At 36.1% G+C, this 12,431-nt stretch overlaps 1 protein-coding gene across 2 annotated transcripts in view; it reads left to right on the top strand.

Annotated features, from left to right (window-relative positions):
• The window catches only part of usp15.S (ubiquitin specific peptidase 15 S homeolog), a 51,141-nt gene that overhangs the window by 11,394 nt on the left and 27,316 nt on the right, over positions 1-12,431 (top strand). The window contains exons 5-7 of one of the 2 annotated variants that reach the window (XM_018255920.2): positions 894-1,039; positions 2,739-2,797; positions 7,211-7,297. In XM_018255920.2, the coding sequence (XP_018111409.1) occupies positions 894-1,039; positions 2,739-2,797; positions 7,211-7,297 (292 nt within the window). The remainder of the gene's footprint in view (positions 1-893; positions 1,040-2,738; positions 2,798-7,210; positions 7,298-12,431) is intronic. The other variant, XM_018255922.2, reaches the window with a different exon arrangement.

Below are 12,431 nucleotides of genomic sequence, written 5' to 3' on the forward strand. Positions count from 1 at the left end.
TAAGAGAAAAGACCATTTAGAGGAAAAAATGGGGAGATTTTCAGCTCAACTAAGATGCCCTGCAATCAAACACAGCCTGTTTTTTTCTGCAAGTGAACAGCAACCACCATTAATCAATCTGCGTAGGAATTTCAGACCACTGTACCAAAGTTGGGTGGTTTGATAGCTGGGTTCACTGGAGAGTGTTGTAAGCATTCCAGTATCCAACCTGGGGTGCCTTACTTTTAATTTTAAAATCTCTGGCTATTGGTTAGCTTGAATCATTAATTACCTTGGCATAATTAGGGGTGACACTAAATTGAACTCTTTATAAAAGGTTGTGTGACTTGTATTAAACTAGTTATTTAGATATATGACTCCTCAGTGTTCCGTTATGCAGGTAGGTTGAGAATCTCTTAAACATAAAGTTTACTCCCTACATATTATGTGTAGTGCCTGAACTAAAGGTAAAAAAGGTAGCTGGCCTGCTGGGCTGCCTAATGTGCCTGGACTGCTAATGTGCCCTAAAAGTTTTCATTGGTTATGAAGTAATGCCATCAATAACTTCCTCAATAGTTTCCGTCCAAAAAGGTCTCCTCACTGTACATACACTTTGTTTGTCTTTGTTTGCATAAGGACAGAAATGTAATTTTAATTTAAAATTCTTTTTTGAAATTGAGTATTAGCCTAATTAGAAATAATTTTCAGTAGTCTACCTTTGCTGCACTAATGAAAGCTAATTGATGATTACTTGCAGTGGGGTTATTGCACTGGGGAAAAAATGCTAGATTGTGTTGTTTCCAACAGTAATTTTGTTAGAGCACAAATTAGCATACAAACATGATGTCTATGGAAAACTGATGTAGTAGCTATTCCTGTGTATAGTATGTGTTTTTATACTTTTGCTCTTTTAGACATGATTGAAAAAGAAATGAGAACAATCTTCAGTATTCCAGATGAAAAAGAGACCAGACTGTGGAATAAATACATGAGCAATACATTTGAACCTTTGAATAAACCTGAAAGCACTATACAGGATGCTGGCCTATATCAAGGACAGGTATCTTACAGCATGTCTTATCGTTTCTGAGAAATTAGAGTTGTCAAGTTGCATTCCCTATTCCCTCTTTTCCTACAAGTTATAACGGAATGTTGTTATAGGTATTGCCTATGTGAATTTTTCCAACATAGTCCAGTATGTTTATGAATTCTTCCATTTAGATAGTATTTTAAAAACTATGTTGGTAACTTTTATATGGTATAAAAATGGATCTCCTGGGGAAGGCACATTTTCTATTTAAATAATTCTGGCACAAAATTAATGCAGCTAAAGTATTTCCCATTTTTAGCACAATATAGGCGTAAAGGTGCTGACAGATTGTCGGCAGTGTTTGGGGCCCTCCTACAGACTTCCTCGAAGGGGCAGGTTTATTAAGGGTCGAATTGAAAATTCAAATTTTTTTTATGGTCAAAACTCTCAAATTCGAATTGTGAATTATACAAATTCATTTCGAGTTCGAATTTCAAGATTTTTCATACTCTGGACTTTTAAGAACTTTAATTCAACTACAGTATTTGCTACCTAAAGTTCATGTATAAGTCAGTGGGAGAGGTCTAGGAACCAATTTGGACATGTTAGTAGACTTCCTAACATTCAAGTTTTTTTCTGAGAAAAAACTCAAATCGAGTTAAGTTGAATTTGAGTTGAATTCAATTCGAGTTTTCGAGTCTTTAAAATAAATTTTTCATTCATTTTAGATATTCAATTTTTTTTTAAAAAAACTCAAATGAATTTGAAATTCGGCCTTTAATAAAGAGTTGTAGAGTAAAGTGGTCGCTTGAGGTTAAAATGTAATAGGGACATTTAATGGGGAAATACACCAATGCATTGTTATTGCAATACCCCAATGTAATTTCCCTTCCCTCTCCCCAATTGCTTTATGCTGAATAGGTAGAGTTCCCCTTTACATTGTTTTTGTAAGACTTTTTATTTTAATTTAGAAAAGCATATCAATTGTAATATTGTGTGGGGTCACAGTAGTCCTTCTGTACTGGTACATGTTTTGCTAATAAAGATCAATAGTTTCCAAACAAGGTCCAGTTTACCTTTAAAGTCTTCCTCCTGCATTGTTTTTTATGTATCTGCTGTAGTTATGCCTATGGATTGTTGTCTGTTTTTCTTGACCCCAGCGACATCAGACCATGCTTTTCAGGCCATGCCCTGTTTTGGCTTTTTGTATGGGAGTTATATTTCTAATTGAGAGTTATTACTGATCAAAAGGGAGACTGAGGCAAGTAAGCATGAGAACAATCACAACTTATGAAAGACTGTAATTTCTACTTATAAAATAGTAAAAGAAAATGAAGGGTTAAACATTACACATGAAATACTAATTTGTATTTTCACAGAACTATACTGTACCTTTATCCATCTGTATGCTTAATCTGTTGCTCTCTTTTTCCAATTTCATTGTTGAGCTCAGAGCTGCTTTCCTCCTCATCACCCACAGTTCTTTACAAGGACTCTATCTGCAAATAACTTATAACCTACTAGACATGTCCCTATTTTCATAGCCAAGGAGTTCTTCACCAACCCTGTACCTATTTCTTCTAAGAAATTAGGAATATATTTTCCAGTTTTTTTTAAGTAATGTTTTACTGGTAAATTGGTGACAATTTTAATGTTGAACAAATTCAATGTTTTGTTGTTTTTGTAGTTTTGCCCTGTGTAATAGACATGTATTTCTCTTGTTGCCTAGATGCTAGTTATTGAACAGAAAAATCAGGAAGGACAGTGGCCGAGAGGATCTGTGCCGAAGTAAGTCAGTTTACATATTATTTATTTATATATGATAACAATATTGATTTGCTAATGAAAGTTTATCAAATCATTTTGGTTTTTTTCCTTAACTCACTGACCACTGAGCCTATCGCTATAATTTTCTTTGTTCATTGGACTTTCTGTATAAATATGTTATAGATACCAGCCCATTTAAGAGAAATACCAAAAACTGATCTGTCAATCTGGAACTATGTATATTTCAAACAGAATACGTACATGAAAGAAAAAATCCATGGAGCATGAATGTGATTTGAATGCTAATGATTTTCTGTCATAATGAGGAATTCAGTAGGAAATGTTGCATATACAGGGTTGGTCTGGGGTCGCAGGACACTGGGCGAATCTTGGTAGGCCAAATGTCCCAGGCCTGCTGCCTTCCTGTTATCTATGAGGTGCAGGGAGCAGATTGCTGGAGGCAGGAAGTTTACAGCACCCGGCAGAAGCAGCAAGAGGAGGTAACCGTTGCAAGCGGGAGGGGCCATAGCTCTTGAGATGAAGGCTTCTTTGGGTCTGATATACTCCAGTCTGACACTGTACATGTATAATCAGCAAATCTTACAGTGGAATATTTTTAGAATACACATAGTCAAGTAAAAGGTTGAATTTCTGAGGATGAGGAGAGGCTAAAGTTATTCTCATCACACAGATAAATTAAAATCCGTGAAAGGCTAACTTTACCAGTATTGTAGTGAGGTAGCATAACGCAAAAACAAAGTTATCATTAGTATATTTGAAGGGTAACTATTGCGCTATTGAAGGGTAACTATAAGCTTCAGCATACTGAAATAAGAAACTTTTTAAATACAATTAAATATTCTGCATCGTTTCTGAATTAATCAAGTTTATGTTTACTATCCCTCTCTCAGTTTCTGTTTCCCGTTATTCTGTCTTCATGCAGCAGTTGGGTGTCAGATAATCATTGACAGTTAGATCCAATATATCTTATAGGGGGTGGCTTCCTTTCCTAGCAGACGTATTAGAGCTCATTCAAATAACTGATGTCTGGTGATTTTAATAGAGTGAGCTCTAGTACATTTAGGGAAAAGGAGCCCCCTAAAAGATATATTAGATCCAACTGTCAATGATTATCTGACTCCCAACTCCTGCATAAAGAGAGAATGAAGAGAAACAGATGCTGAGAGAGGAATAGTGAAGATGAACTTGATTATTTCAGAAAGAGTAAAGAATATTTAATTGCTTGTGTTTAGAAAGTTTCTCATATCAGTATTCTGAAGCTTATATTAAATTTTCATTTTCACAATAGTACCCCTTTAATAATAATTAGAGACAATTGGAACTCCTTTCTTTCTTCCAGTGTCCTCCACCCTTCTAATGGTATTTAAACTTAAGAGAGTAAAGAGTAGGCACATACATTGAAGTGCATCCAAAGTAAAAGATAAACCCGACAAAGGGCACTCGGGTGGATGGTTCCATGTCGCCTGGACCTGCACCAAACTTAGCAGGTACTAGATTCAAAGCTTTGCATTCATTTTAAAAGTGATGGAACTCACATTATAGCCTGATCCGTCATGGCCCAGTTATTTCTACATAAAGCATTTTAGTACAGCTACTACTATACTATGCCAAGAAATAATTCTTGAATGGGACTGTCCCACCCCACCTACTCTAGAGGACTTTAAAGAATTCATCGGTAAGGCCCTGCCATGCTACAAAGACCTATCTTTCTAAAGGTTGTACGGACAAGTTTATAAATGTTTGGATACTTCAAGTTCTGAACCCAGATACTAATAGTCACAATGTGCTATACTGTGTGGCAGTGCTAGAGTTGAAGTAACCTTGCTCATGATTTAACCTTCCACTCTCTCTTTTCTTTCCTCTCTTTTCTTTCTTTTACTATCTAGAGACTGAGTCTTTCTCACTGTCATAAAGCAACAGAGAATCTGTGTAGTGTCTTAATAGAGAGAAACTTTGCCAGAAGCCATATTCCTTTTAGACAATTTAGTGAGTGCAAAAATTATACAGGAAACAACCACCTTACGATGCCACCAACTATGCTAGTGTTTACTTGCTTATATTAGACCTCATTCTATCATAGGGTCTAGTGCTGCTCACAAGAGCCCTGCCTGCCATTAGCTGGCCTCTAATTACCATCTCCACATGTGTATATATAAAGCACATCTAGGGGGTTATTTACTAAAGTCCAATTGTTTCTGGTCGGATTTTTAAAGGGGAAAAAACACCAACTGGATTTTTTTGTGATTTATTAAACTCCGATAGTGTTAAAAGTCTGAATTAAAAAGTACTCCATCTCAAACCTGCTGATATCTTGTAGAAATCAATGGCAGATGTCCCATTTGCAATTGGAAGATATCCTGATCTGCGCTGAGTTTCGTACAATAATCTGAATATTTTGTGTTTTTTGTGTGTTTTGCCTTTGACAAAGTTCACATTCTGTGAACGAAACTCGCGTCAGCCGCATACTCTTTCACGATTTTAATTTTGTTAGGCAGGGCGTCGCAAGATACCTGAAAGAAATGGTATAATTATCACCACTGGGAGGTTGTTACGCTGTGGGTGAAGGGGTTGGTGTGGATGTGGTGCTGGGACCGGCTTCTTTTATATCCTACAACACAATTAATGTTTTTACCATTGAGTACATTTTTTGCTCCTATTTAACGACCAGGAGGGTGTTCACTGCGGGAGAAGGGGTTGGCTTGGCAACAGTGGGTAAATGGAATCATAAGTTCTTCGCCGCAGCAAGCTTAGAGCTGCACTTACTTATTACCTCTTTTAGTACCTGGGAGGGTTTATATTGTGGGTGAAGGGTTGGGAAATGGAACCTACTTCTGCTACCACCGCAATAAATCTAAGAGTCGCACCAAGATAGTGCCTCTTTCGGTCTAAACGCAGCAGTCTGCTATGATATTAATATTTTAGAAGTTATATGCTGCGGTAATATCAAATTAAATGTATAAAATGCTATGCATGGTGGATTACCATTGTCTATGTATATAAGGCTGATACCAGTACACAACAACACGCCACCATATTATTTTGTGGGATTGTTCGGCATATATATTGCCGCAGAGATTTGTTTTAAACCCACTATCCTGTGGCATCTCGCCTCCCTGTACCTAACGTATTTTTAATGGTGTTAATCTGGACTTCTTTCTCTTTCTTACTAATATTTATTAAAAGTTATGTTTTAACACATGTTGTGGGGTAGACATATGACTGTGTTTTTGGACTAAGAGGGATGGGAAGGTGCAAAGCAATAGGTCAATTCTTTTTCTTTTCTATATTACTTTATTTATTATAATACACAAGTTTTAGTGAGTCATGTGACAGAAATTACATCAGAACTCACCATTTATAACTGATGACATAAGAACCATTTATACAAGATATTAATGTATTTTGTGTAATTATATATATTTATATATATATACACACACACACACACACACACACACACACACACACACACACACACACACACACACACACACACACACACACACACACACACACACACACACACACACACACACACACACACACACACATACACACATATATATATATATATATAGATAATGCAAGGATCAGCACACTCGTTTGTAGAAAAGCAAAGTGTATTTTATTTCAACACAGCATTGTGTCCAACGTTTCGGTTCCTCCTGGGAACCTTTATCAAGGAGGAACCGAAACGTTGGACACAATGCTGTGTTGAAATAAAATACACTTTGCTTTTCTACAAACGAGTGTGCTGATCCTTGCATTATCTGTATCATTAATTTGATCCTGCACCTCAAACTCATACAAGTATCGAGTGCTGATACCCACAGGACGCATATATATATATATATTTATTTATTTGTGCTAGTGTTTTCACTGGTACCAATTCCTATATTTATACATAAGGATATTGTTTATTGATTGATGTGACCACTACAATTTCACATGAAAAGTAAAAAAAAAAGCATAATTTTAGAGATAATGGTAGTGGTTAGAAATGAGCCAACAATATATCTTTGTGATATTGTGATATTGCAGAAGGCTACAGCCCCTCCAGCTGTTGCAAAACTGCATTACGCTTGTTTCTGCAGCAGAAACAGACACAAAAGTTAATATGGTGTTGATCTGCATTCTTTTTTAATGTGTAACTGAGCGAAGTACTTATTTTCTTTATAGAGCGCATACAAAAGGGACTAAAAATAATGCAGAATAAAAAAGTAATGTAGAAACAATGGTTGATCAAGCTGGGCAAGCACATACAGTATTGCACATATTGTTCATATGTTTTGTTCAGTAATACTGCAGAAACATGATATTTCTATTCTTTTGGCATTGTTGTTTTTTTAACATCATTTTTGCTTCCTTTCATTATCTATCACCCTCATATCATATCATTTTTATATTTTGAAGGTCCTCAGATATACCAAATTTTTCAACTTTACCAAAGATTTCTCCTTCATCTCTCTCAAATAATTATAACAACTTCAACAGCAGAATGTAAGCTCTGTGTTCTGGAATGTTTCTGTCAATTAATCCAAATTTGTTTCACAAGAGATTTTATGCTTTGCTTATAATTCTGATGCCAGCTTTCCATAGATTAACCATGGTTAATGTTGTCGAATGTATTTTCTTTCCTTTGCTACCTCTGAGACTTAATATGAGTTTCTTGGATGTGCTGTGTCTTGCTTAAGTGTGGGTGCTTCCAGTTGTTTTTGTCCTTATTAAATTAGGGTTGAAGCAGTTATTAACTGCAGGTACTATTACTAACCTATTCTTGTTTTTACTGACCTATCCTTGTAAGACCAAATAAAAGCAATGGATTCAACTTCATTTTTTTGTCTCCCTTTATAACTGAGCAGTGTTTATATATACATAACACAGAATTTTCCTGCTCACAACTCATTATATACATACCATGGCATAGCTTGTTGCTGTTCATTGGTACAGGACATACGCAGTGTGCAAAAACAAAAAAAAATGTAGTTGTGAGGCTCACTTACTGTTACTAATGGTTAAATTTCATCCTAATAACAAGTTGCATGCAGGTGATGCTGCTGTGATATTGCCTTAAATATGCGATTTTGGTTGAATTTATTTTTTAATACAGTGGTGTGAAAAACTATTTGCCCCCTTCCTGATTTCTTATTCTTTTGCATGTTTGTCACACAAAATGTTTCTGATCATCAAACACATTTAACTATTAGTCAAAGATAACACAAGTAAACACAAAATGCAGTTTTTAAATGAGGGTTTTTATTATTTAGGGAGAAAAGAAATACAAACCTGTGTGAAAAAGTAATTGCCCCCTGAACCTAATAACTGGTTGGGCCACCCTTAGCAGCAATAACTGCAATCAAGCTTTTGCGATAACTTGCAACGAGTCTTTTACAGCGCTCTGGAGGAATTTTGGCCCACTCATCTTTGCAGAATTGTTGTAATTCAGCTTTATTTGAGGGTTTTCTAGCATGAACCACCTTTTTAAGGTCATGCCACAACATCTCAATAGGATTCAGGTCAGGACTTTGACTAGGCCACTCCAAAGTCTTCATTTTGTTTTTCTTCAGCCATTCAGAGGTGGATTTGCTGGTGTGTTTTGGGTCATTGTCCTGCTGCAGCACCCAAGATCGCTTCAGCTTGAGTTGACGAACAGATGGCCGGACATTCTCCTTCAGGATTTTTTGGTAGACAGTAGAATTCATGGTTCCATCTATCACAGCAAGTCTTCCAGGTCCTGAAGCAGCAAAACAACCCCAGACCATCACACTACCACCACCATATTTTACTGTTGGTATGATGTTCTTTTTCTGAAATGCTGTGTTACTTTTACGCCAGATGTAACGGGACGCGCACCTTCCAAAAAGTTCAACTTTTGTCTGGTCGGTTCACAAGGTATTCATTGGGATGTTTTTTAGCAAAATTGAGACGAGCCTTAATGTTCTTTTTGCTTAAAAGTGGTTTGCGCCTTGGAAATGTGCCATGCAGGCCGTTTTTGCCCAGTCTCTTTCTTATGGTGGAGTTGTGAACACTGACCTTAATTGAGGCAAGTGAGTCCTGCAGTTCTTTAGATGTTGTCCTGGGGTCTTTTGTGGCCTCTCGGATGTGTTGTCTCTGCGCTCTTGGGGTAATTTTGGTCGGCCGGCCACTCCTGGGAAGGTTCACCACTGTTCCATGTTTTTTGCCATTTGTGGATAATGGCTCTCACTGTGGTTCGCTGGAGTCCCAAAGCTTTAGAAATGGCTTTATAACCTTTGAAATTGAACTCAGGTGTGATAAACCACAGTTAAGTTATTTTTTAACAAGGGGGACAATCACTTTTTCACACAGGCCCATGTAGATTTGGAGTTTTTTTTCTCCCTTAATAACGTAAACCTTCATTTAAAAACTGCATTTTGTGTTCAATTATGTTATCTTTGACTAATAGTTAACGGTTTTTGATGAGCAGAAACATTTAAGTGTGACAAACATGCAAAAGAATAAGAAATCAGGAAGGGGGCAAATAGTTTTTCACACCACTGTATATAATCTAACAGCACTAGATTTATATTGATATTGGATTCATATTGATAGTTGAATATGCAGAGATTTAAATGAGTCAGTGAATTAGAAAGTACAAATACAAAGCAAGACATGGGACATGGATTGACATATTATTGTTATACCAAAATACAGTTTTTATCAAATGGGAATGGAAGAATAGCTATTGCCAAATAAATGGGCACTCTTGTCAGCGGAAACAAAATGTTAAATGCCTTAATAGCCTTCAAGAAATTACTAGGAAAATGCTTACTACTTTCCATGTAGGACCGATTATGCACTATACTAGGGGGCAGATTTACTAAAGTGGCTGTCGCTAGCGACAATCCGGCAGAAATAGAATCCGTAGGGACATCGCCAATTTGCTAACAGGTGTAGAGGACAATTCGCTAGTGAAAGAGTACATCACTAACAAAGTCTCGCACCCTTTCACCAGGCAAATTTTCATGAATGATTGTTCATAAATTTTCCATATTGTTACCCCTTTCGCCTGACGTAACTTTGCATTTTATTGAATTAGCGTAGTGGTAGCGAATTTGTGCCTGCGAAGTGGCACAAAGTGTGGCAAAGCCTTCCCAGGCGCTACCACTATGCTAATTCACTAAAATGCGAAGTTGCGTCTTGGCAGCCAAAGTCTGGTGAAGTTTCACTAGCGTGTTTAGGGGGCAAACTGGAATAAAATGGTGAAATATAAAGAAACCACTGAAGCCCTTTTGCAGGCTGGGGGCTAGATAAATGTTTTGGAGGGCCATAGCTTGTGGCCTTCAGCTTGACAGCACTTGTTTAGGGAAAGAATTGATACGGATTATAAGTATGGGATCTGTTATTTATAATGTTTGGAACCAGGGATTTTCAATAAGGTCTTACTGTAATTTTAAGCCTAATTAAGACATTTCAACTTAAATCCAATAGAATGCTTGCTATCATCATGGATTTATTCTAGCTTATTTACAACCATGTATGAGGTACAGAGTGTCTTCATCACTTATTTAAGAATTTATTATGGGAAATAATTCAGCATTTTAGAGCTCTCTGCATAACCGATTTTCAGATAATACTGTAAGTGCCATACCTGCAATTAGGAGTGGATTGTAAAGGGCTGGCCTACATAACCAACTTGTGCAAGATGTATTTGTGCGCCCCACAAAATCTTGTTATGTTGCAAGTCAAGGCAGCACAGAATTTGTTGATTTGCTTTAAAATATCACCCTACATGCGCTAATATAAAATAATTGAGATACTTTCTTCGTACAGAGTAGAACTTCATCCCACTCGTAGGATGTTATTAGTCAACCCAATGAATTTGCTTATTTAGTTCATCAGAGTAAGGACACTGCATTTTAATGCATTATTATAATGTAGCTTAAAAGGTCCAGAAACGGCAAACCATAGAGTAACAGTTGCGTGACAACCACTCATAGCAGCCTGTGTTAGGCAATAGTACAATAAAGCTTCCATACTCAAACTACTGTATTGTGTTACTCATGGGCTGTTTTTCTTAACTTAGCGTATTGAACACCCCTTGTTTATTAATCATAGCATCTTCTATTCTACAGATTATTTACACTTTTTTGGCCTGTAAAATATTTCCCATCATTTTGACACTTAGAAAATGCTCTTTGCATGATATATTATTCATCTCTTTTTCAAAGAATAAATTCCTTTTTTCCCTTAAAGTGATTGTATAGCACCTATTTTTTTATGTTCATTCCTTGATTTTTTACAGGGGAGAATAACAATACTACTAATTTTAGAGTTCATAGAATAAAGAGACATTTTTTTGTTTTGCAGTCCTGGCTTGTACAGGCAATCCCAAGTTTACATTCAAGATAGGGTCTGTACGTTTGTATTTAAAGGGGGACTATCGCGAACATATAAGCTTCATCATACTGAAATAAACTTTCTAAATATAATCAATTAAATATTCTGCATCATTTCTGAAATAATAAAGTTTATGTTCACTATCCCTTTCTTAGCATCTGGTTCTCTTCATTCTGTCTTCTTCTTGCAGGGTGTTCTATCATCATTGACAGTTAGGTCAAATATATCTTATAGGGGGGGCTCCCTTTCCTAGCAGATGTATTAGAGCTCATTCAAGTAACTCATTCCAGAAAAAACAAATTCTGCATGTAGAGAGGATTTCTGGTGATTTTATTAGAGTGAACTGTAATACATCTTCTAGGCAAAAATAGCCCCCTATAAAATATATTGGATAAAACCATATACAAGCCAAGATAATGCAGAAAAACACATGCTGAGAGAGGGATAGTGAAGATGAACTTGTTGTTTTTTTTTCAGAAACTGTACCAAATTTTAATTGATTGTATTTAGAAAGTTTCTTATTTAAGTGTGCTGAAGCTTATATTAAATTTTCATTTTCGCTATAGTTTCCCTTTAAGTTGGAACAGTTACATTTACCTATTAAATGCATGTTTGTCTTAACATAGTATTTATTATTTAGTATTTTTTACCTTTCTGTGCCCCACAGTGGACAACACATGCCAGAGGGGTTTGAAGTGGGTGGTTTATTAAAGCTCAATGCTAATAAAGGCCAAGCAAACCAAAGTACATAACTGTATCAACCTCCATTTGTAAGTGTGAGTTGTATGTAAGTCGGATGTTTGTAACCCAGGGACTCCCTGTATTTATACAGTTATTGCAAGAAATCCCAGTTCAACAAGATATTATTGATGTTATACCTCATATGGGCTTGATACTTTGTTATACTGTGTTTTAAATTTAAAAAAAAAACACAGTTATATAAATTGTAAATGGAAGAAATAACTTAAACAAGTGTTCCATAACACAAACTACAGTAGGCCCTTACATTTGGTAATTATTTGAAATTGTATTTTAAAGGACACTCCCAATTTTTATTTTACAGTTCATGATTTACTCAAGTGTGAAATATATAACAGAGTTTCTGTAGTCAAGACAAACACAACTGCTCTGGAGGAAAATCATTTCCTAATCAGCTTGATCTGCTTATCACCAACTAGTAAATGTAAATGTTGCTATCCCACCTAGGAGTTAATATATAATATGATTTCAAATCCTGGTTATTTTTGGAAAGTATGGGCTTGCACAGGGGGATTGG

The sequence above is a fragment of the Xenopus laevis genome, chromosome 3S (assembly GCF_017654675.1).
Source record: "Xenopus laevis strain J_2021 chromosome 3S, Xenopus_laevis_v10.1, whole genome shotgun sequence".
NCBI lineage: Eukaryota > Metazoa > Chordata > Amphibia > Anura > Pipidae > Xenopus > Xenopus laevis.